Raw genomic sequence first — 26,391 nt, forward strand, 5'->3', positions numbered from 1 at the left:
TATCTGATCCCCATTGTAAGCAGCAGTCCTGTCCTGCTTTATGGCAGCTGAGATTCTAGCTATCTGTATAACAGAACATTCTGTCCCAGTGGCTGCACAGATCCTATCTGATCTAATTCTTATTGGCTGCAAATAGGTGCAGATCTTGTTATAACAAATCTCAGAAACTAAAACCCAAACTACGCAATTGTACTTCTCGGTGCATTTCCGTTGCAAACAGAAAGACTGACATATTTAGATAAATGTCTTTTTTTTTCTATGGTTTGTAACTATTTTGGTAATCGTGAGTAAATGGATAATATAGAAGGTGCTGTCAGTAAAGTCAAACTGTAATAATTACCCTAATCCACTCTCTCCAGGAAATACTTAAGCAAAAAAGACAACAAAAAACGGGCTCAGAAATGTTGCTGCACCCCCAGACCATCAATACAAGGAGCCTGTGGTTTTCCCCTTGCGTCTAATACCTGGCAAAAAAAATCCCTGTTCTACCTGTGGCCCAAATGGGGATTTCCTAGTAGATCAGGTTTCAGCTTTTGTTTGACACAGAGAGGAGGGAGTGTTGGGTATAAAAGGCTGTGACAAGCGCAAACCCAAGTACAAGTCACAGAGGTGGAGAGGAGGCCACAGGTTGGACAGATTTACCTGTAAGTACTGAGTTTTAATTAAACCCAAATACATTCATTATATGTGCAGTCAATGTTCTGCTGGAGCCTGTGGAACTCAACGCTAGGGGTATAGTTCAACTACAACCACAGGTTTGATATTGTGTTGTATTGTGATTTAGGATCATTTTTCTGAGCCTTCAGGTTTATTATGTATTCGGGCAGCTTATCCAATGAGATGTTGGTTTGAGATCTGTATTTGTGTTTCCAAAACTGTATTCCAAAAGGAGAACTCAGAGATCTGGGCTGGGGGACCTGCTCTGTTCCTCCTGCTCTTATTATTTAACTCTTCCTAATAGAAACTTGTGTCTGGCTGTTTCTATTCTCTGCGCTGCTGCCCGGGAGCAAAGTAATGGCTGATTTGCAGGAGAACATTATTCTTTTACATTGTTCACAAGTTGGAACCAGAGAACAACAAGGGACAGACAGGCACTGCTTTCAGTAGCAATTGTTGAGCAAAATCGGGAATCTGAGGGTCGGAGTTAGAGAGATTTTTTTTGTATTTATTCAAATAAAAAATAGAAATATCTGTAAATCCTCTGGGGCATCGATTATCTAAACAATTTTGTCATTTGCACAGGGGCCAAGGGCAAGTTCAGGCTAAACGGACTTTGGATTCGGCTGGGTCAGATGATAGGAATTGTGGAAATTCAGAGTCAGTGGAAAAATCCAGAGCTTTGTAATAATCAGAATGGATTTGGGGGGTTGTCCTTGGATGGGGATCCCGTACTCTGTGTTTGTTTTGCTTGTGGCGCTGAATTGGAGGAGGAATAACAGAGGAATAAATATGTATATACAGTAATATACACACCTGTGCAGAATACTGGCTTTCTCCGGAGTCACAATCTATTCAGGAAATTGCTGCTTTGCTAATGGGATTGAGATCTAGGATTTTATTTGCTTTGGCAAAACTCTTTGGTTTGAGGAGGGTAAATGTTTTACCAATTTAGGATCAGCTCCAGAAGGGGATCAAGGAAAAGGCAAAGAGCAGGGGGCACCTCTGAGCTTCCAGTTCCACCTCTGCACCTTGGTCCCTCCACATTTCACTGCTGGGATGCACAGAAAGGCTGCACAAGAGCTTACAATCTACTGTTTTGTTTTTTAATCGAATCCTATTGTAAATACCCCAAGGGCAGGACAAACGGATGGACTGGGGATTCATTCCAGAGTCGCTGCTACTGGACAGGCAGCATGAGCCATTTGATTCAATGAGAAAATTGCGTCATTTTGTATGTATAGTGTATGCGTATGTATATATAGGGAATAAAGTACCCCCTCTTGTAAAATATAAGGATATTATAAGTTACCGAGGAGTTTCATGACCATATAAAAACACGAGGCCGAAGGTCGAGTTATACAGGTTATGGAAATCCGAGGTAACTTCTAATATCCTCATATTTTGCAACAGGGGGTACTTTATTTATTATAATACACAAGTTTTAGTGAGTCATGTGACAGAAATGACATCAGAACTCACCGTTTATAACTGATGACATCAGAACTCACCGTTTATAACTGATGACATCACTACTCACCGTTTATAAGGATATAATTTACAAGATATTCATGGCTTTTGTGTATTATATAAGATTTCGGGTGATGCATCATATAAAATACTCGCTGATGATGATGTAATATTTAATCTGGAATGGGGATATATAGGTCAGCACTTGTGCACCCAGCATCAAGGAAAATCAGGCCAATAAACACAGCAGTGAGTGGATTTGTCTCAGACATCGCTCCAGTCTCAGATCATTTTGTTCTGGTGATAGAAATCACTTGGCATGAGCCTTTCTTCTTGCCCTATTTCCCTTGGATTTCATTTCCCCAAATTTTTATCTTTAGCTTCCTTTTTTGATTTGTATCCTTCCAGTTCATTTTACCATTTCCTCTTTTTAAAGAAGATACTGGGCCAGAACTTTCTCATTCCTCGTATAGTTCTGCTTAGGGTTAACTTTTAGTATGTTGTACAACAGACAGTTATATACAGGGAACTCTGAGTATCACTCATGTATTATAAGGGATAATGTACCCCCTACTGTAAATGATAAGGATATTAGAAGGCACTGAGGGGTTGTTCTGTGACCATATAAAGACACAAGGCTGAAGGCTGAGTTATACAGGGAACTCTGAGTATCACTCATGTATTATAAGGGATAATGTACCCCCTACTGTAAATGATAAGGATATTAGAAGTCACTGAGGGGTTGTTCTGTGACCATATAAAGGCACAAGGCTGCAGGCTGAGTTATACAGGGAACTCTGAGTATCACTCATGTATTATAAGGGATAATGTACCCCCTACTGTAAATGATAAGGATATTAGAAGTCATTGAGGGGTTGTTCTGTGACCATATAAAGGCACAAGGCTGCAGGCTGAGTTATACAGGGAACTCTGAGTATCACTCATGTATTATAAGGGATAATGTACCCCCTACTGTAAATGATAAGGATATTAGAAGTCACTGAGGGGTTGTTCTGTGACCATATAAAGACACAAGGCTGCAGGCTGAGTTATACAGGGAACTCTGAGTATCACTCATGTATTATAAGGGATAATGTACCCCCTACTGTAAATGATAAGGATATTAGAAGTCATTGAGGGGTTGTTCTGTGACCATATAAAGGCACAAGGCTGCAGGCTGAGTTATTCAGGTTAGAGAACTCCAAGGTAACAACTAGTAGCCTGATATTTTGCAACAGGGGGTATATTCTCATTTATATACATATATTCAGTGAGTCATGTGACACAAATGACATCACCAAGCATAAATTATAACTGATATTACTAAGTATGTTGTTAAACAAGAAATGCAGGAGTTTGTGCTTGGAGGTGTGTGGTCTGGTGTCATTCCCATGGGGGGGAGACCCCCAAGCTGCAGGGACATACCCCAGGGGGACAGGACTGATAACCCCCACCCTGGTTGCTCAGTCCTCATACCTGAGATCTGTTCTCATTATGAATATAAATAGTGTGAGTTGCAGTTACATTATATCTCAACCTCTTCACTGGCAATTACAGGACATTTATGTGATGTTTGTAACTCACACCCCTGTTACAATTGGATCATCATTATAGTAACAACAGAACCATATAATGGAATAGAACTGACGTAGAACTGCACAATAAAGTCACTGATTTATTCTGTTGAATCTCATTCTCTGACTTTCTGCATAGACACATGATATACAGAATACATGGGATATACAGGATACAGATGGGATATACAGGATACAGATGGGACATATAGGACACATGAGATACATATGGGCTATACAGGATACATATGGGATATATATAGGATACAGATGGGACATATAGGATACGAGCTACATATGGGATATACAGGATACAGATGGGATATACAGTACAAGATACATATGGGATATACAGGATACAAATGAAATATAGAGGATACATATGGGATATACAGGATACATACAGGATACAGATGGATATACAGAACATATAAGTGTCAGACGTATTCATATTAACACTTTCTCCTTTCTGCAGAAGGGCTACAACAAGAGGACGATGCCTCCCAAAAGACCCAGCCTATCAGGTTAGTTGATAATCAGTCGCTGCAGCCAATGATTGTCATTCAGTTCCTCATATTTAACACACAATGTCAATATCTGCATATTCTCCATTCCTGACATTCCGCAAACAACTCCCTTGAGTCATACACCAGAACCAGCAGTGCATGTGCCGAAACTCTGCAGCCTGAGTCACTCTCAGAGCCCCAACAGCAGCTTTGCCTGGTTTTACCTGTTGCATTTTCCTGAATTCCCTCAATAAATTATTGGTTCATCTGCAGCTCATACAGTTCACAAACATCAATAGACTCCATACGGGATACATTGCTTTTCTCTATTTTCATTGAAACATGATCCACAATTTATCAGCTGGACCTAAAATTTCCCTTTTTGTTTCCTTTTTTAGAAGGAGAAATTATTAAAGAAGGAATACTCATCAAATCCCCTCCCCCTTCATATCTTGGCAGACGGGTAAGAAAACCTAATTCTCTGTCCAGGCTGTACAGACTATGAGCAAACTTAGGGACTGTTCCTGCTGAATTGTGCTTAGTACAGGGAATACCTATGTACCATAGTTTTATGGGATCTCTCTGTACAGACTATGAGCAAACTTAGGGGCTGTTCCTGCTGAATTGTGCTTAGTACAGAGGAATACCTATGCTGCCATAGTTTTATGGGATCTCTCTGTACAGACTATGAGCAAACTTAGGGGCTGTTCCTGCTGAATTGTGCTTAGTACAGAGGAATACCTATGCTGCCATAGTTTTATGGGATCTCTCTGTACAGACTATGAGCAAACTTAGGGGACTGTTCCTGCTGAATTGTGCTTAGTACAGGGAATACCTATGCTGCCATAGTTTTATGGTATCTCTCTGTACAGACTATGAGCAAATTTAGGCACTGTTCCTGCTGAATTGTGCTTAGTACAGGGAATACCTATGCTGCCATAGTTTTATGGGATCTCTCTGTACAGACTATGAGCAAATATAGGGGCTGTTCCTGCTGAATTGTGCTTAGTACAGGGGATACCTATGCTGCCATAGTTTTATGGGATCTCTCTGTACAGACTATGAGCAAATTTAGGCACTGTTCCTGCTGAATTGTGCTTAGTACAGGGGAATACCTATGCCAAGCATAGCTTGACGGTATCTAACTGGTATCTTTCTGCAGAGGCTGTGAGATAGGGTGACATAGCATTACTAATAATCTTGCCCTTTAAATATCATGCAACATAGCAGTACTGAAATGATTGCAGTCTGCATAATGTATCTGAATTGTTTGAGAGATGTGGATTTAATTAGGAGCCAGTTAAAGGGGTGAGTTAGGAATCCTAGGTGTATAGTATGAACATATTTTGGGGTGTTTGGTGCCAAACTGACATTTAACTGATTTCTTTGTTGCAGTGGAGGAAACGCTTGTTTGTTCTGCGGAAATGTCTGGGAGACGATTACACTCTGAGTTATTACTCCCAGGACAGAATGAGCGAAGAACAGAAAGGCTCCATCAATATCAGCGAGTGAGTAGCAGTCAAACACGGGGTTAATAAATCATTCATTAGATGCACTCTGCAGGGCGGCACAGAAACCAGTACAGGCTTCAAGCGAACGTAAGTTAACCCTGTGTCCAGTTTGGTGACTGACAGTGACATTACTTTGCAGGATCAGTAAAGTTGATAAAGGCTCCGATTGCCCCAGAGAAGAACTTGCCTCTACCCTGAAGTTGTACAAGTGCAGCCCCGGACAGGTCCTGGTGATCCGGACGATAAAACGCACCTACTTCTTAGTCACCGACCAGGCTGAGTGAGTTTAACCCTAACGACTGCTAATGAGCTTCACTGCTGCTCTAATTAACTGTTAGTAGGACGTAGAGAGGGATATTCGGAGACAATTTGTGATTGGTTCTCATTTTTTATTATTTGTGGTTTTTGACTTATTTAGCTTTTTATTCAGCAGCTCTCCAGTTTGCTGTTTCAGCCATCTGGTTGCTAAGATCCAAATTCCCCTAGCAACCATGCACTGATTTGAATAAGAGACTGGAATATGAATAGGAGAGACCTGAATAGAAAGATGAGGAATAAAATACTATAAAAAATAAATAAATAATGAAGACCATTTGAAAAGTTGCTTGGAATTGGTCCTTCTATAACATTACTAAAAGTTAACCTAAAGGTGAACCACCCCTTTAACTGTTTCCTGCAAGTGACATGGGGGATACAGACGCCCACACCTCACGTTAACTCTTTGTGTCTAATGTTTCGCAGGGAAGAGATTGACAGTTGGCACAATTGCCTGAGTCCCATATTGGAAGGGAGTGAGAATACAGTAAGTACTTTCCCTTTAATTGTGCCTCGCCAAGCCATATTAGGCTATGCACACTCACTCAGATGCACACTCACCTAGGCACTCACTCAGATGCACACTCACCTAGGCACTCACTCAGATGCACACTCACCTAGGCACTCACTCAGATGCACACTCACCTAGGCACTCACTCAGATGCACACTCACCTAGGCACTCACTCAGATGCACACTCACCTAGGCACTCACACAGATGCACACTCACCTAGGCACTCACTCAGATGCACACTCACCTAGGCACTCACACAGATGCACACTCACCTTGGTGCTCACTCAGATGCACACTCACCTAGGCACTCACTCAGATGCACACTCACCTAGGCACTCACACAGATGCACACTCACCTAGGCACTCACTCAGATGCACACTCACCTAGGCACTCACACAGATGCACACTCACCTTGGTGCTCACTCAGGTGCACACTCACCTAGGCACTCACTCAGATGCACACTCACCTAGGCACTCACTCAGATGCACACTCACCTAGGCACTCACACAGATGCACACTCACCTAGGTGCTCACTCAGGTGCACACTCACCTAGGCACTCACTCAGATGCACACTCACCTAGGCACTCACTCAGATGCACACTCACCTAGGTGCTCACTCAGATGCACACTCACCTAGACACTCACACAGGCATCTCTGCAGGGTTGCCACCTCAGACAATGGAAAGATGTAATTAGATGCATGCCGCAGACTGAACTGATTGATATGCAGCCATGCAGCATGCAGCTACAGTAAATGAATTGCTAAACGACCATGCATGATATGGGATGAGGTGGGGTGAGAGGCGGCGTCTCTACCATAGATTCTGTATAATTCTGTGTCTGAGCCCAAACTGCTCCTCTGACATGTATTTCTTTCTGCAGTTTAACCCTGATAATATCAGACCCAATTCCTACCCCAGCGACCACCCTAATTCTGGGACAGTAATGGATCAGGTGAGTTTTTCCAAAATGACGACTCAATTATTGACAGGCCCCCACATGAGAGATTAACCCTACCATTCCCCCTATTGCTGTCCTGTTAGAGTGTCAGCTCTGGTGAGCAGGATCCTCTGTATCTCTGGTATCAGCCAGTGTTTGTATGGGGTCTCAATATTAACCCCTTCCTTCCTTAAAGGCTACATAATACAATGTCTATGTACATCCCCTCTCCCAGTGTCTTAAACAGTTTATTACACAGAGAGGGGCTACTTCTAGGTTATTGCCCCAGGGAAGGAGGAGGGTAACATTGTGTTTTGTTTCCAGGAGACTCAAAGACAAAGATCCAGAACCGACCCGTCAATTCCAATCTTCTCATTTCAGCCCAATGATCTCAGTCGCACTTTCTACGCTCCTCCCTCGCCCCTCCAGCAGGTAATGGACTGCACCCATTATTGGGGCTCATTTATAAACCTGGGCAAATTTGCACCTGGGCAGTAACCCATAGCAACCAATCAGTGATTCGTTTTTTTCCGCCAGCTGTAGGCTGAACAGTGAAAGCAATGATCTGATTGGTTGCCGTGGGTTACTGCCCAGGTGCAAATTTGCCCAGTGTTTATAACTAACCCCCAGTTATCATTAATTTCCTACTACAAATATTAGTGGTTGAACTGGAGCACTAAGATTCCCAGAATGCTCTACTGGCCAGGCTGTAGTACAGACCATTCCCTTCCAGCTCCCTATGACCCGACCTTTGTTCTATAGGCAGAGTTATCACTGCGGACCCTCGGCCTGTCCGATCCCCCCAGACGTTTATCATTGGACGTGAATGGAGACCCTGTGTGCTTCTGCTCCTGTTCCAAGGTCAGTCATGCTTCATTACCGACAGCGATATTCTGAGACAATTTGCAATTGGTCCTTTTCATTTTTAATTATTTATCCTTTCGTTCAATCTGGTTGCTATGGGTCCAGTTTACCCTAGAAACCAGTGGTTTGAGAGAATGGAAAATGATTAAGACGGGCCCAAATAGAAAAATAAGGAATAAAAGCTACTGATAAATATCAAACTGCAGACCACAAGCTTTTTTTCTTTTTTGGCTGCCGGGGTCAGTGACCCCCCAATTTGAAAGCTGAGCAGAAGTAGAAATAGGAAGGTAGATATTTAAAAAAACAGGTAAAAAGTTGCTAAGAATAGACGATTGTTGTCTGTTAAGACTTGGGCAATCAGTATGGCAGCTCTCCCAAACCAACCGTAAAACTAAATTGGATATTAAATCTCTGTTCTGTAGCACCTGCATTGTGGAAAAGAGCCGATGCCCCCTCCAGACTATGACAGTGACCTGGGAAGTGACGACGGCTCCATATATGACACCCCCCGGAGAATCCAACAGGTAATGCCGGGCGCTGCTTCTTTTCTACTGTTACAATTAACCCTATACTCCACATTCACCCTCCCAATCAATACTCATAAAATCCTTCACCTACAGTTACACACGAAACTCTGCTCCCCCTGACATACAGTTTAAAGGGGAACCCCACCCAAAAAACGGCTTTACAAGAATGGAAAATCTACATGTTACATAATACATTTTTTATTTGTAAATGTAATTGCTATTGAAAGCGGTGTCTGCTTGGCTGCACTGCTGGTTCTGGCTCAAAAAATAATGTAGCAGAAGCCAGCTGAATCAAAGACATATAGGAGTTTTGTTTTAACCTGTTTCACTAGAGGAATAAATCTGAGTATCTTCTTCTTCTTCTTCCACAGAGATACAGTGGCCATTCAGACTCTTCAGACCCTCAGGAAATTAGTGAAATAGATCCAGAGTCAGACGATGTCTATGAGCAAATGTGTTCCATGTAAGTACCAACATGTAACCCCTTCACATGGGTAGAGCCTGCCATATTGATTCCCTTAGACAGTACAGTAGGAGGGTATAGCTTATTGTGTGCCCAGAACATTCCTTCTCTGTATATTTGTATTTATACATATGGGAGGAGGAGGTGCCATATTGATTGCCTTAGTCAGTACAGTATGAGGGTATAGCTTATTGTGTGCCCAGAACATTCCTTCTCTGTATATTTGTATTGATACATATGGGAGGAGGAGGTGCCATATTGATTCCCTTAGACAGTACAGTATGAGGGTATAGCTTATTGTGTGCCCAGAACATTCCTTCTCTGTATATTTGTATTTATACATATGGGAGGAGGAGGTGCCATATTGATTCCCTTAGACAGTACAGTATGAGGGTATATCTTATTGTGTGCCCAGAACATTCCTTCTCTGTATATTTGTATTTATACATATGGGAGGAGGGAGGTGCCATATTGATTCCCTTAGACATTACAGTATGAGGGTATAGCTTATTGTGTGCCCAGAACATTCCTTCTCTGTATATTTGTATTTATACATATGGGAGGAGGTGCCATATTGATTCCCTTAGACAGTACAGTATGAGGGTATATCTTATTGTGTGCCCAGAACATTCCTTCTCTGTATATTTGTATTTACACATATGGGAGGAGGTGCCATATTGATTCCCTTAGACAGTACAGTATGAGGGTATAGCTTATTGTGTGCCCAGAACATTCCTTCTCTGTATATTTGTATTTATACATATGGGAGGAGGAGGTGCCATATTGATTCCCTTAGACAGTACAGTATGAGGGTACAGCTTATTATGTGCCCAGAACATTACTTCTCTGTATAGTTATAATTTATAAGGATATATATAATGTAAATATTTTACACACTGGGTGAAACAGATGGAAAGTGACAGTTACTTAATGAATATTCAAAGCCAAACTGTCAGCACTTGAAGATTGACAACTAAGCGAATGTTTATTTCAGAGTTACACGAAATACAAAGAATGAGGAAAAGCCACAAGACGAGGCCCCTCCCCCTGAACACAAGACGGGACAAGCAACGAGAACTGAGAGCCGAGAATTAAGCCAAATGGACCTGCTCAGAATGAAATAGTAAGTGGGACACACCGGCATCCAGTTGAATTTCAGAATTGTGTTCAAATTTCATTAAAGGAACAGTAACACCAAAAAATTAAAGTGCTTTAAAGTAATGAAAATATCATGTACTGTTGCCCTGCACTGGTAAAACTGATCTGTTTGCTTCAGAAACACTACTATAGTTCATAGTAACAAGTTGCTATGGAGCAATGGCGGAAATTGAAAAATGGCTATATGGTACAGGATAACTAGTGGATAACAGATAACACCATTAGACAGACAGAACTTATCTGCTATCTGCTGTGTAACCTGAGCCTTTTCTCCTTTGAATGGCTGCCCCCATGGCTACACAGCAGCTTATTTATATAAACAATAGAAGTGTTTCTTAAGCAAACACATCAGTTTTACCAGTGCAGGGCAACAGTACATGATATCTTCATTACTTTAAAACACTTTTATTTTTTGATGTTACTGTTCCTTTAATTAGGGGGAGGATTAGGGTTCCAGGATTGGAATATTAGAGGGCGGCTGAATGTTATAGTTGAACATTATCTATAAGTCCTTGTTTGGGTCATTACTGGACTATTGAGAACTATAGGTATTGTTTGGCCCGTTCTTTATATTGTACTGAAAACTAATTCTAAGAGAAAGGAGGAGGCAACAAGGGAATAAAGGAAAGGGATCTGTGTCTCCTCAGTGCATTTATATCTGTGACAGACAGACTGACGGAAGAGACTCAGAGATTCACAAAGGAATGGTCCAAATCCCACAATTCTGGTTCTACTGTTTCAGCCTCTGGATCTAACCAGACACTCGGCCGTATGATTTGTCTTTGCAGTGAATGGGTTGGTACCGACGGGCTACAGAAGAAAGAAGTGACCGTCCCCACGGAACATCTCCAGAAATATCTGGATGTAGAAGAACTTGGGGAGAGTCTCTAGTAAGTGACAGTTAAATCTGGAACATTGGGATGGAAAAGCAATAAATCCCCCCTGTCCTGCTTAGGGACGCGAACTCAAAGTGCGAACGTTCCCAAACGTTCGCGAACATTCGGCGGACGCGAACGGTCGAAGTTCGCGCGAACTTCGACCGTTCGCGTCCGCCGAATGTTCGCGAACGTTTGGGAACGTTCGCACTTTGAGTTCGCGTTCGATCGTTCGACCATTCGACCATTCGAATTCCTTCGACCGCTAAAAATCGAACGATTTCCATTCGTTCGAACGATTGTAAGCATTCGATCGAATGAAAAGCATCGGCTTCGATCGTTCGATTCGAATGAAAATCCTTCGATCGAACGATTAAAATCCTTCGATCGTTCGAATCGACCGATTTTAGCGGTGTTCGAAGTTCGCAAACTGTTCGCGAACGTTCGCATTTTTTGCCGGTGTTCGCGAACGGCGTTCGCGAACACCAAATCGGCAGTTCGCTACATCCCTAGTCCTGCTATACTTCCTACTAATGGAGAGGAGAAATATAGAAGGGGAGAGAAGAGGGAGGATGGGGGAGAGTAAGGCCAAACAGTTGGGGAGAAAAGGAAAGAAGAGGGGATGAGAGACAGAAGGAGAGAAGGAAAAGGGGGTTAGGGAGTAGAGAGACAAATGGGGGAGAGGAGAAATATAGAAGGGGAGAGAAGAGGGAGGATGGGGGAGAGTAAGGCCAAACAGTTGGGGGAGAATAAAAGGAAAGGAGAGGGGATGAGAGACAGAAGGAGAGAAGGGAAAGGGGGTTAGGGAGTAGAGAGACAAATGGGGGATAGGAGAAATATAGAAGGGGAGAGAAGAGGGGGGATGGGGGAGAGTAAGGCCAAACAGTTGGGGGAGAAAAGGAAAGGAGAGGGGATGAGAGACAGAAGGAGAGAAGGGAAAGGGGGTTAGGGAGTAGAGAGACAAATGGGGGAGAGGAGAAATATAGAAGGGAAGAGAAGAGGGAGGATGGGGGAGAGTAAGGCCAAACAGTTGGGGGAGAATAAAAGGAGAGGGGATGAGAGACAGAAGGAGAGAAGGGAAAGGGGGTTAGGGAGTAGAGAGACAAATGGGGGAGAGGAGAAATATAGAAGGGGAGAGAAGAGGGAGGATGGGGGAGAGTAAGGCCAAACAGTTGGGGGAGAAAAGGAAAGGAGAGGGGATGAGAGACAGAAGGAGAGAAGATAAAGGGGGTTAGGGAGTAGAGAGACAAATGGGGGAGAGGAGAAATATAGAAGGGGAGAGAAGAAGGAGGATGGGGGAGAGTAAGGCCAAACAGTTGAGGAGAAAAGGAAAGGAGAGGGGATGAGAGACAGAAGGAGAGTATCCGGCCATATTGTCTTGTATGATGAACAGTCATCAGGTGCAATTAAAGTTGTAGGATTTGGATTTCCTTTAAATGAATTGACCTCATGTTTAAATTTCACAGCATCCGCAGATGGAACGGCCCAAAAGAAACTGGGTGCCTCTTTCGGCACGGGGATCACATCGATATTGTGAATGAATTCAGGGTGAAAAGTCGGGATGTGTTTCTGCAGATGCTGAACAACTCTGTACAAAGCACGGTGAGTTCTGCATGATAATCTTGTGCTACCAATCCCTATTTCTGTAGGGAAATGAGAGAGAGCAGACAGTAACCCTTCCAACACTTTCCTCTTGTCTCTATATATTAGGTACCTATCTAGTGTTACCAATCCCTATTTCTGTAGGGAAATGAGAGAGAGCAGACAGTAACCCTTCCAACACTTTCCTCTTGTCTCTATATATTAGGTACCTATCTAGTGTTACCAATCCCTATTTCTGTAGGGAAATGAGAGAGAGCAGATAGTAACCCTTCCAACACTTTCCTCTTGTCTCTATATATTAGGTACCTATCTAGTGTTACCAATCCCTATTTCTGTAGGGAAATCAGAGAGAGCAGACAGTTACCCTTCCAACACTTTCCCATTTTCTCTCTATATATATTTTAGGCACCCTATAGATTAGAACCAGATTAATCCCCATATAGATTTCTAGATTTTTTTTAAAAATAATGTTTTGGTTTTCTTGTTAATAGGTGAAGCTCGTTATCATTAGCAACCCCCGAGCGCCCTTATTTCATGCAAACAACTGTCAATGTGGGGCTTCGTGAGAAGGTGGATGCAAGTTCCCAAATTCACGTCCATAAAGAGGCGTGGCCTATTTCAATTACCCAATCAACATTTGGATCCGCGGCCGGTGTAATGAAGAAGCTCCCTGCGGATTTTCTCTTTGGGAAAAGTCCTGTATGCAATTTGCAGTGCCATGTGCTGGGTCATGTTATGAACATTCCTGCATTCTGACTGGCTGGAATGATGGACCAATCAGTTTTCAGTTTGTGCAATGTGAACAATCATTGGCTGATGTGAATTGATGATGGCTCCTCTCCATTAGGGAACCATCAGCACAAGTTTCTGTCCAACTGTCAGTCAAGAGTTGGTACAGCTGTAACCATATCGCTCAGTGTGGCCCTTGGTGCCCGGCGGCTGCTGCAGTCGGAGTGAAGGGGAAACTGAAGACCCTGAATATTATTTAAACTTAGGGTCACTTCTATAATGTGAGTTCTGCTATGCAGCGCATTTAATAATTATCAGAACCAATGATATAATTAAGGTACAGAGATTCTCTGTCGGGTATCAGTACATACACATGTATGTTCCTTGTTAATGTTTATACATGTTACTTATGTGTTCTTATATTTGTAAGTCTGTGTTAAAGGGGAAATTAACCCCCTAGGCTTATCTGCTCCCTCCCCACTAAACTCCCTGCAAACAATCCTTGTGTACATATAACACTGAACAATTGTTACATTGTGTCCTTTAGCCGTTACCATTGGACTTTCAGCACTTTCAGCACCCGGTGGCAAATCATTTCCCCTAGAGCAGCAATAGAACATTGCCCCCGGGGGACACAACTGAGAGATGCAGTAACAGTGTATCTCCCAAAATAATGTATCGGCTAAATAAAAAAAGACGCTTCCCCTTTAATGATTTAATCTGAACCTGGTCCCCTTAACTGCTTCTAGGGAGATTGCTGGGAGTTAAACTCCCTACTCCTTTCACTAAAATATTAACACCCCTGGGGTGAACTGACTGGTTGCCCTAAAGTAACTGCACCTTATCCAGAACTGTCCGAATTGCTGCAACCTGTTTGCTCCACACTTTCAATGTACCAGTAGTAAACCTTTTGTATGTGATGTATATACCCCTCGTATGCAATAAATATACCTTTTGTATGTGATGTATATACCGCTTGTATGAAGATATTCTTCTAGCACTTAAATAAATCACTTTTATACCAACAGAATCCTTCTCTTTGGGTTACAGTGCTACAGTTTACGGCCATGTGTGGCTTGCCCCATAAGAAACAATGTAATCTATTTGTAAACCTGCAATCTGTTTAGGGTGATGGTAAAAAGTGACCTTCCTGGGACTGAATCTTGGACCCCAGATAGCAATGTTGACCACCGAGCCCCCATGCCACCTTAATAAAATATAGGGGCAAAAATGCAAGATCTCATTATACAGGTATGGGATCTGTTTTCCGGAAACCCGTTATCCAAAAAGCACCGAATATAAAGGGCAGACTCCATTTTATCCAAATAATACACTTTTTTTAAAATAGATTTCCCTTTAATGTGTAATAATAAAACAGTCGCTTGTACTTGATCCCAACTAAGATATAATTAATCCTTATTGGAAGCAAAACCAGCCTATTGGCTTTATTTCATGTTTATATGATTTCCTAAGATCCAAATTACGGAAAGATCCTCAGCATTCTGGATAACAGGTTCCATATCTTTACTCAACGGCAAGCAGTAGCAGATTTTTGGAAATTTGGATCACACACCCCTGACATGAAGACTGTGTTACAGGGAGGAATATTCCCATACATTAAAGGGATACTGTCATGGGAAAAAAAAAAATTCAAAATGAATCAGTTAATTGTGCTGCTCCAGCAGAATTCTGCACTGAAATCCATTTCTCAAAAGAGCAAACAGATTTTTTTAAATTCAATTTTGAAATCTGACATGGGGCTAGACATTTTGTCAATTTCCCAGCTGCCCCAAGTCATGTGACTTGTGCTCTGATAAACTTCAATCACTCTTTACTGCTGTACTGCAAGTTGGAGTGATATCACCCCCTCCCCCCCCCAGCAGCCAAACAACAGAACAATGGGAAGGTAACCAGATAGCAGCTCCCTAACACAAGATAACAGCTGCCTGGTAGATCTAAGAACAACACTCAATAGTAAAATCCAGATCCCACTGAGACACATTCAGTTACATTGAGAAGGAAAAACAACAGCCTGCCAGAAAGCATTTCTCTGCTAAAGTGCAGGCACAAGTCACATGACCAGAGGCAGCTGGGAAATTGACAAAATGTCTAGCCCCATGTCAGGTTTCAAAATTGAATATAAAATCTGTTTGCTCTTTTGAGAAATGGATTTCAGTGCAGAATTCTGCTGGAGCAGCACTATTAACTGATTCATTTTGAAAAAAAATTTTTTTCCCATGACATTATCCCTTTAAGTCCGCCCCAGTACTGACGTCTCATTGGTTGCCAGGCAGCACCATGATTGTTTATTAGTATCAGTTGGAGTAATAACCATTATAACTCATGGATGTTCCTTTAATTACTGACTGTTCCACCCATGGACAAGAATAAAGTCACGTACTTGTAGCTGAATCACTCACCGACTTCTTCCTCTTATCCACCCCACCTCCAACTGCCGCCCAATGAAGCCCCAACAAGCAGAACAGCGTTTCAAATGCCGGTACTGTTTCAGGAGTCACAAGCAGCAGTGCAGACACTGCTTTGAATATCATTAAGAGACATCAGTTCAACTGGCCCGAGTGGGACGCAGGTGATTGGAATAAAAAGGACACAGAGACAATGCAGAAAGGCTGCCCCCCAATTTGAGAAAGTTCGGCTGCTGCAGTTTCCAACTGTGGGCCCCTGGCAGCGGAGAAGGAGGCAGCACCACCCCCCATAAGGTTCCATTGTTTTATCTCAGGGGACCCAGAATAAATCAAGGAATCAAACTTTTGGGTGACAGATATGGGCTGGGAATGTTTGATTACTGTGTCCCTTGTAGGAAGATGTTTAAAGGGTATCAGGAAGACCCAACCAAAACAGAAGTGCCCCAAAATGTGGGTTCGGAACCAAAGGTTAAGAATCCATAAGTGACAGTAACTGGACCACTTGGAGGACACCCCAAACTGCTCAGCTGGACCGATTCAAGGACTTAGGGAGACCTATTGGGTGATGCACCTTATATTCCAGACAGAGCAGTTTGATGGCATGCCCACGTCTGGACCAAAATCGAAAAGACACATTGGCATCCAAGTACACACAGACCCCCAATATATCCAGTAGCCAAGTACACACAGATCCCCAATATATCCAGTATCCAAGTACACACAGACCCCCAGTATATCCAGTATCCAAGTACACACAGACCCCCAGTATATCCAGTAGCCAAGTACACACAGATCCCCAATATATCCAGTATCCAAGTACACACAGACCCCCAATATATCCAGTATCCAAGTACACACAGACCCCCAATATATCCAGTATCCAAGTACACACAGACCCCCAGTATATCGAGTAGCCAAGTACACACAGACCCCCAATATATCCAGTATCCAAGTACACACAGACCCCCAATATATCCAGTATCCAAGTACACACAGACCCCCAGTATATCCAGTATCCAAGTACACACAGACCCCCAGTATATCGAGTAGCCAAGTACACACAGACCCCCAATATATCCAGTATCCAAGTACACACAGACCCCCAATATATCCAGTATCCAAGTACACACAGACCCCCAGTATATCCAGTAGCCAAGTACACACAGACCCCCAGTATATCCAGTAGCCAAGTACACACAGACCCCCAGTATATCCAGTATAAAGCACCTATCTGGCATTTAGTAAAGTTGCCTGACTGTCAGCCCAGGCCTTGTCACACCCCTGGATTTAGCCATATCTATTGTTCACCCCAATTGTAAGTCATTAATCTCATTGCCCTTCAATAGAAACCTTCGTAATTCCTTGCAAACCACTTACCTACGTCACAAAGCTCAAGTTATTAATGTGCGGTTACTACTTAATGCAGGAACCTCCCAAAAGTGAAGAGAGCAAGTGACACAAATAATGTGGCCCCGCAGGGCCCTCTGCTGCCCAAAATAAAAACAAGTTCCACAACAGTTGTGATTGAGTGGGGAAAAGTATGTGGAAGATCTGCACGTCACTGCTTGGGGCATTGGACGAATCTCTTCAGCTCCAAGTAGCTGCTGTGTTTACTGTGAGTCAGTAAGAAAACTAACGAGTTCAATAATGGCAGCATAGGTATTCCCTGTACTAAGCACAATTCAGTAGGAACAGTCCCTAAGTTTGCTCATAGTCTGTACAGAGAGATCCCATAAAACTATGGCAGCATAGGTATTCCCCTGTACTAAGCACAATTCAGCAGGAACAGTCCCCTAAGTTTGCTCATAGTCTGTACAGAGAGATCCCATAAAACTATGGCAGCATAGGTATTCCCTGTACTAAGCACAATTCAGCAGGAACAGTCCCTAAGTTTGCTCATAGTTTGTACTGAGAGATCCCATAAAACTATGGCAGCATAGGTATTCCCTGTACTAAGCACAATTCAGCAGGAACAGTCCCTAAGTTTGCTCATAGTCTGTACAGAGAGATCCCATAAAACTATGGTACATAGGTATTCCCTGTACTAAGCACAATTCAGCAGGAACAGTCCCTAAGTTTGCTCATAGTCTGTACAGAGAGATCCCATAAAACTATGGCACATAGGTATTCCCTGTACTAAGCACAATTCAGCAGGAACAGTCCTAAGTTTGCTCATAGTCTGTACAGAGAGATCCCATAAAACTATGGTACATAGGTATTCCCCTGTACTAAGCACAATTCAGCAGGAACAGTCCCTAAGTTTGCTCATAGTCTGTACAGAGAAATCCCATAAAACTATGGCAGCATAGGTATTCCCTGTACTAAGCACAATTCAGCAGGAACAGTCCCTAAGTTTGCTCATAGTCTGTACAGAGAGATCCCATAAAACTATGGATCATAGGTATCCTCTGTACTAACAGCCTGTAATCTGTTGGGCTCATTCTGGGTAGAACCTACTCTTCAGTCATTGGTTCTTATAGGCAGGCCAAGGTTAAAGTGACAGGGGCTGCATCTCGCATAGACAAGGCCTTTGCTACTCCCAAGACCCTCCCACTTATCCAGACAATGGAATACTTACTGAGAGGTATCTCTGACCACTCTCTATTAACACTAACACTTATGCTACATCCAGATCCACCAGATAGGATAAGAACGTTACCTCCCCACTGGGTTGGAAATACAACAGTAGAGTTCATAGTCCACCCAACATTGGCCCAATACTGGCAATTAAATGCCGATACAGCAGATGTCTTCACAGTATGGGATGCCTTTAAAGCAACTGCAAGGGGGATATATATCTCAGGAATGAGCCAAGCCAAGAAATCCCTAGCTAATAAAATAGGGTCATTAGAGAAGGAGGCCTCCGAGAGAGAACAGATTTATAGACTCTACAGAATGTAATAGGAATGACTGGTTACTGGCCACACGACTCCTTGCACTGGTTAGGGAGGAAAAGAAATGTCGCTACAATCCCTCTTATAGAAAATAAAGCTGGAGACCTGATTGTACAACACCGTCAGATAATAGACGCACAATTTTATCAAGACTTATATACCTCTAAAATTGAACAAACAGACGCTGAAATCTCAATATACTTGGGAGCCACTCAGTTGCCATTTCTATCTTAAAATATCCAAGGCAAATCAGATACTCCTATAATACTGGAGGAAGTAGAAGTGGCTGTGAAATCCTCCCCTGCAGACGAGACTCCTGGGCCAGACGGCATCCCGTCCGAATTTTCCAAGCACCATCTAACGTTGATAGGGTCACCCTGAACTACACTCTTGAACGAAATAGCAACCAGAGGCACTACACCTAAATCTATGTCGCAAGCTCATATCTCTAAAATACCCAAATACCACTCATAAATTTTAACGCCAAGATATTGGCCAAGGTATTGGCGACCGGGCTTAAGCCGTACATGAAAGAACTAATACACTCAGACCAAACTGGGTTTATCCCCACAAGGGCAACAGATGTAAATATAAGAAGGCTGTTTACACAGTTACAATTACAACATGATAACATAGAAACTCGGGCCATAGCGGCATTAGATGCTGAAAAAGCCTTTGATTCAGTCGAATGGCCCTTCCTCTGGCAGACTTTAGACTTTAAAGAGATTGGATTTTGGTCCCCGGTACCTCTGATGGCTACAAGCGTTATATCACACCCCACTGCGCAAATTACAGCCAATAACATGCTCTCCCCTGCATTTGCTTTAAAACAGGGTACCAGACAGGGCTGCCCATTGTCCCCGCTTTTTTTTTGCATAGATATTGAGCCGCTGGCAGAAATAATACGGACCACGCCAGACATTGGTGGATTTACTAGGGGTAACGTCTCTGAAAAACTATCACTATATGCTGACGACCTACTAGTCCTGCCCCCTGTCTCTCCACCTAAATGGGTAAATTCATTCACATAACTTGGAATCCAGGTCTCACAATATATCATTCAATATAGGAAACTTAATATTAACCCTATTCTGATTGATATGAAAAGTAAATTCTCGCAATGGGCCTTGCTCCCTTTTTCACTATATGGTAAATATATGTAAAGATATTCCTAAATTTTTATATGCTTTTAGAAATACACCTATAGGACTGGCAAATTTTTTTTTTACCCAGGTCAATTCAGTAATTATTGCCTTTGTATGGGCCAACAAAACCTCCAGGATAAGTATCAGTTCACTACAACATTCAATACAGCTGGAGGCCTTGCACTGCCTAACATTTATTACTACTACCTGGCGGCTACCTGAGTCACCTCTCAATGGTGGTTTGACTGCTCAAAGTCGCCAGTAACTTTAGAAGCTGCCATTTTGGGATCAAGAGAGGCCTTAAGGCTGCTTTTATATAGGGGACGGGAGGCATACCCACTAGGGATGCACCGAATCCACTATTTTGGATTCGGCCGAACCCCCAAATCCTTCTTGAAAGATTTGCATACCTCCCAACATTTTGGAGGTAAAAAGAGGGACACATTTTTTTTTTCCGCACGTAGCGCAGCAATTTTTTTGACCACACCCCTTTCTGTGGCTACACCCCCTAATTACCATGTTTGTTTTACAAAATTTGGCAGGTTATGAAAGTTTGTATATATTTCTCCTTATCTAAACTGTGTTTTTGTGTCTCAAAATTGTTACAAAGTATCTTAGTTGCACCTGTTAGCTGTTCTGGGCTCTCTGCTAAAAGCCAATTAAGTGAGAAACTTTGTTTCTTTTTCTGGCTGTTCAGTGCAGAGAAAAGAGGGACTTTCCAGTACAAATGAGGGACTGCGGGTTGAGCTGTCAAAAGAGGGACTGTCCCTCTGAAAAAGGGACAGTTGGGAAGTATGGATTCGGCCCAATACTGAACCGAATCCGAACCCTAATTTGCATATGCAAATTAGGGATGGGAAGGGGAAAACATTTTTTACTTCCTTGTTTTTTGACAAAAGTCATGCGATTTCCCTCCCGCCTCTAATTTAATATGCAAATTAATATTCAGATTCGGTTCGGCCAGGCAGAAGGATTCGGCCGAATCCGAATCCTGCTTTAAAAGGCCGAATCCCGAACCGAATCCTGGATTCGGTGCATCCCTAATACCCACTAATTTTTTTTTGCTGCTTTCTGACCTTCCCTGGTACAGCTGTGCCCCCCTGATGGCGGCCCTGGTATTCAGTGAGATTAGAATTTAATTTAATATAATAATAGAGCTTCCTTACTGACAGCAGTTCTATGTGCCCTTCATTCTTCATACACAGTCAGTAGAACTGTAATCCCTGACCCAGATATATGACTCTGCATATGAGATCATACTCTGTTCTATGATGTCACAAAAAACATTTCCAGCAGAGTGAATGGCTGTATAGAAGGGAAATAGTAAAAGGCCTGAATAGAAAGAAAAAAAATACTAACCTCACAGGTGATCTGTTTTCTGGCTGCCGGGGTCAGTCGGAAGGTTGGAAAATAGCAGAATAGAAAAGCAAATCAAAAACCACAGAAAAGTTAAAAATAAATAAAGATCTTATTTAGCCACAATTCACTTTTATAGAATTCGCTTTAGCAAATGTCTGCCTCCAGAGAATCCTCCGAAATATCACTTTGTTGTGTTCACTGCCCTGTGTTCATCTCACAAACTGTAAGCTCTTCTGCACTTATTAATGGATGAAAAATGGAGGCTGGTATTTCCCAGGAAAGGCCATTTTTATTTTCTAATCCTTTGATATGCTGATATTCCAGGCTCCAAACCATCAACAGGTGATTCTTAATATAAATTACCACTAGGGGGCACCAGAAGCTTAAAAATGTTTTTTTTTAACGATTGATCTGAAGTCTGTTCTGTAACCTGAATTGAATGGGGAATCCTTTTAAATTAAAAAAAAAAAAAAAGTACAAAAGACAAATATTGTAATTCGTTTTCCTGGTGCAGAGGTGATTGGGGCTGGTACAGTATGGGATCCGTTATCTGGAAAACTGTTAATCAGAAAGTACCAAATTACGGAATGTCTTTTTCCATAGACTCCATTTTATTTAGATAATCCTAATTTTTAAAAACTATTTGCTTTTTTTCAGTTACAATAAAACAGTCGCTTGTACTTGATCCCAACTAAGATATAATTAATCCTTATTGGAGGCAAAACCAGCCTATTGGCTTTATTTCATGTTTATATGATTTTCTAGTAGACTTAAGGAATGAAGATCCAAATTATGGTAAGATCTGTTATCCGGAAAACCCCAGGTCCCAAATATTCCGGATAACAGGTCCCATACCTGCGCTATAAAAAAGAAAGGCCATCTCTCATACACCCCATTATAATCAAATAATTCCAATTTTTTAAAACTGATTCCCTTTTTCTGTGTAATAATAAAACAGTCACTTGTACTTGATCCCAACTAAGATATAATTAATCCTTATTGGAAGCAAAACCAGCCTATTGGGTTTATTTCATGTTGACATGATTTATTAGTAGACTAAGGGGCAAATTCATCAAGGGTGGAATATTTAGGGTTAATTAACCCTCGATATTCTACTGGGGAATGAAAATCCTTCGACTTCGAATATCGAAATACGGTTCGAAGGATTTTAATCCAACTATCGATGGATTATCCTTCAACCAAAAAAAGTTAGGCAAGCCTATGTGGACCTTCCCCATAGGCTAACATTGAGCTCTGTAGCTTTTAGGTGGCGAACTAGGGGGTCGAAGTTTTTCTTAAAGAGACAGTACTTCAACTATCGAATGGTCGAATATTCGAACGATTTTTAGTTCGAATCCTTCGATTCAATGTCGAAGTCGTAGTCGAAGGTCGAAGTAGCCAAAAAAAAAACCTTCGGAATTCAACGTTTTTTTTCTTCTATTCCTTCACTCGAACTTAATGAATGGACCCCTTAAAGTCTGGAGATCCAAATTACAGAAAGATCTGTTATCTGCAAAACTCCAGGTCCCGAGCATTCTGGATAACAGGTCCCATACCTGTATGACCTCCCCAGATGTGCTTCAGCCATGGAAACTAATGAAATTGGGCTTGAAAACAAAGCAGGATAACCCCACCCACATTACGTCAAGTTTCCACCATTGTAAAGGAAACAATCGGAAGGTCACTTACAAAGCACTTTCGTGATAGTTCCCCTTTAAAGGAATTGTTCAGTATAAAAATAAAAACTGGGTAAATAAATAGGCTGTGCAAAATCTAATATCTAATATAGTTAGTTAGACAAAAATGTAATGTATAAAGGCTGGAGTGAGTGGATGTGTAACATAATAGCCAGAACACTACTTCCTGCTTTTCAGCTCTCTTGCTTTCCACTGATTGGTTACCAGGCAGTAACCAATCAGTGACTGGAGGGGAGGCCACATGGGTCATGAGCTGAATGCTGAGGATCAATTACAAACTCACTGAACAGTTATGTCCCATGTGACCCCCCTTATAGTCACTGACTAACTCAGAGTTAGAGAGCTGAAAAGCAGGAAGTAGTGTTCTGGCTATTATGTTACACATCCACTCACTCCAGCCTTTATACATTACATTTTTGTCTAACTAACTATATTAGAAACATTTTTTATTTTGCACAGGCTATCTATTTATACAGTTTTTATTTTTACACTAAACTGTTCCTTAAGGGTTTTATCTGGAGTAAATCCTTATCAGACAGGACTCCTTTAGGGAGTTGGGCTGTATATGCATAGCCAAAGAGGGCCAAATCTGGCTAATGGATTGGCAGGAAAGTAACAACAATCCACATCCCACTGTAGCACAGCCCTGATGTTAACATTCACAGGAAAAACAGCTGTTACTGGGAACCCTTTTAAGATTTATGGAATATTTAAAGGGATACTGTCATGGGATTTTTTTTTTCAAACTGCATCAGTTAATAGTGCTGCTCCAGCAGAATTCTGCACTGAAATCCATTTTTTAAAAGAGCAAACAGATTTTGTTATATTCAATCTTGAAATCTGACATGGGGCTAGACATATTGTCAGTTTCCCAGCTGCCCCAAGTCATGAGACTTGTGCTCTGATAAACTTCAGTCTCTCTTTACTGCTGTACTGCAAGTTGGAGTGATATCACCCCCTCCCTTTTCCCCCCAGCAGCCAAACAAAAGAACAATGGGAAGGTAACCAGATAGCAGCTCCCTAACACAAGATAACAGCTGCCTGGTAGATCTAAGAACAACACTCAATAGTAAAAATCCAGGTCCCACTGAGACACATTCAGTTACATTGAGTAGGAGAAACAACAGGCTGCCAGAAAGCAGTTCCATCCTAAAGTGCTGGCTCTTTCTGAAATCACATGACCAGGCAAAATGAGCTGAGATGCACCTACACACCAATATTACAACTAAATACACTTGTTGCTTCAGGAATGACATTTTATATTGTACAGTGAATTATTTGCAGTGTAAACAGCGTCATTTAGAGATAAAAACTACATCATAATAATCACAACAGAAGCTGAAGTCCATATTCAAATCAATAATTGACAGAAGTAATTTGCCAATGGAGACAATTTAAAATTAAAAATCCCCATTGCCTGACAAAGAAAGTCGATTCATTCCACTGCCAGACATTGTGCAGCAACTAACAGGGATTCTAATGAGTCTACAGCTCAGACACAGTTAAAGGGTATTGGGGTGCAGGTGACACATTTGGAGGTTAATGTTACACAGGACATATATCAGGGCAGCTCCTGCAGAAGCCAGTAGGAAACCCTGTGCAGTGTAGATGTGACTCATTTTTGGCTCCAGTGAGTGTTTTTGAGCTACGAGGCTTTCCATGTGACATAAGCCTTACTTTGCCTCATTTCGGCTCTCCCCAAAATACCTCTCATTACTTTCCAATGAATGTGGGCTGCTTGTCATTGGCCATTTTATAAATCATGCCGTTTATTCCTGATTACAATAGATCTTGTGTTTAAGTGTTATGTAAATGAATCTTTGCTTCTTTGTCATCATAACTCGCCCCCTCCTGATGCCATTCAGCTTCTGACAGCTCTAACTGGCTTCTCGCTATAATAATAATATATTAGATATATATATAATAAGGAGCTATAATGGCTCCTACGTTACATTAACATCATTCTCTGCATTTAACTGTCATTTATAAAGTGCCCATTATGTGATGTTTTAAAAAAGGATGAATTCGCCTTTTAATAATCCTGAATTTATTTTCATTTGGGATTCAATTCTAATATTACAGGAAAGTTTATTGTGTTTTGGAACATGCCTCCAATAACATGTTACATATTAATACCCCAGTACCGTATGGCTGGGCTTACACAGTGTTGTACCAACTCAGGGCTCTCAGACTTGTACCATTAAACTTTTGGGGCTTAATTTGTATTTTTAGTTGGTAACACCAGTAGGGGCCCTAACACAGACATCCCAGTAATAAGATGACAGCCCTGATTGTGGGGTTTTTTAATCGATAGAATGAAGTGCGGTTGGTTAATAAGAAAAACAGAACATGATCTCCTTTTGATCTAAAAGGCACAAACTGACCCCAGCGCAGCTCTTGGGGCACTTCGGGCGACTTCGGAATACGAAGCGAATGCTGCAGGCGACTTTTCATTATAGCCGGCGCAAGACAGCGGGAAGGCGTTCGGGGAGATTAGTTGCCTCAAAGAAGAGGAGATTAGTCGCCAGGCGAATAAACTTCCCCAAATCGCCAGGTGTGCCCTTACCCTTACAATTAGAAGTGACTATGTGAAGCCAAGCTATCGGCAAGAAGCCCCCGCTAAGTCCCATTGTTGTTGACGTGTGCTGAAGAGCTTACAATTTGCCAAAGAACACATTGACTGGGGGGGCTCCTTTTGCCTAGAAGATGTATTAGAGGTCACTCTATTAAACTCACCAGACATCATGTCTCTCTACATGCAGGATTTGTGCAAAAGGCAGATATTTTGTTACATTTTGTTTGTACTGGAATCAGTTTTTTAAGTGAGTTCTAATACATCTGCTAGGAAAGGAGCCCCCCTATAAGATATATTGGATCTAACTGTCAGTGAATATCTGACACCCAACTGCTGCATGAAGAGAGAATGAAGAGAAACAGATGCTGAGAGAGGGATAGTGAACATAAACTTGATAATTGAATATATCTTTATAATACACAAAAGCCATGAATATCTTGTAAATTATATCCTTAGAAACGGTGAGTTCTGATGTCATCAGTTAAAAAACGGCGAGTTCTGATGTCATCAGTTATAAACGGTGAGTAGTGATGTCATTTTTGTCACATGACTCACTAAAACTTGTGTATTATAATAAATAAAGTACCCC

The 26,391-nt window shown here is 41.9% G+C and overlaps 1 protein-coding gene across 3 annotated transcripts; it reads left to right on the plus strand.

The window, feature by feature from the left end:
• The first annotated feature begins 581 nt into the window (after nucleotides 1-581).
• On the plus strand, nucleotides 582-14,731 carry LOC108697144 (pleckstrin homology domain-containing family S member 1). 3 transcript variants are annotated; one of them, XM_041570805.1, is made up of 16 exons: nucleotides 591-644; nucleotides 1,243-1,891; nucleotides 4,177-4,225; nucleotides 4,606-4,670; nucleotides 5,603-5,715; nucleotides 5,858-5,998; nucleotides 6,460-6,520; nucleotides 7,432-7,503; nucleotides 7,813-7,920; nucleotides 8,251-8,349; nucleotides 8,775-8,876; nucleotides 9,251-9,342; nucleotides 10,337-10,465; nucleotides 11,289-11,390; nucleotides 12,842-12,977; nucleotides 13,469-14,731. In XM_041570805.1, the coding sequence occupies exons 2-16, from the start codon at nucleotides 1,808-1,810 to the stop codon at nucleotides 13,541-13,543; spliced, it is 1,428 nt and encodes a 475-aa protein (XP_041426739.1). In that variant the 5' UTR covers nucleotides 591-644; nucleotides 1,243-1,807; the 3' UTR covers nucleotides 13,544-14,731. The 3 variants fall into 3 exon arrangements, with proteins under 3 accessions (XP_041426740.1, XP_041426739.1, XP_041426741.1); XM_041570807.1 differs by having other exon boundaries at nucleotides 599-644; nucleotides 1,243-1,317; XM_041570806.1 differs by lacking the exon at nucleotides 1,243-1,891 and having other exon boundaries at nucleotides 582-644.
• Nucleotides 14,732-26,391: the final 11,660 nt, after the last annotated feature.

The sequence above is a fragment of the Xenopus laevis genome, chromosome 7S, assembly GCF_017654675.1.
Source record: "Xenopus laevis strain J_2021 chromosome 7S, Xenopus_laevis_v10.1, whole genome shotgun sequence".
Lineage (NCBI taxonomy): Eukaryota > Metazoa > Chordata > Amphibia > Anura > Pipidae > Xenopus > Xenopus laevis.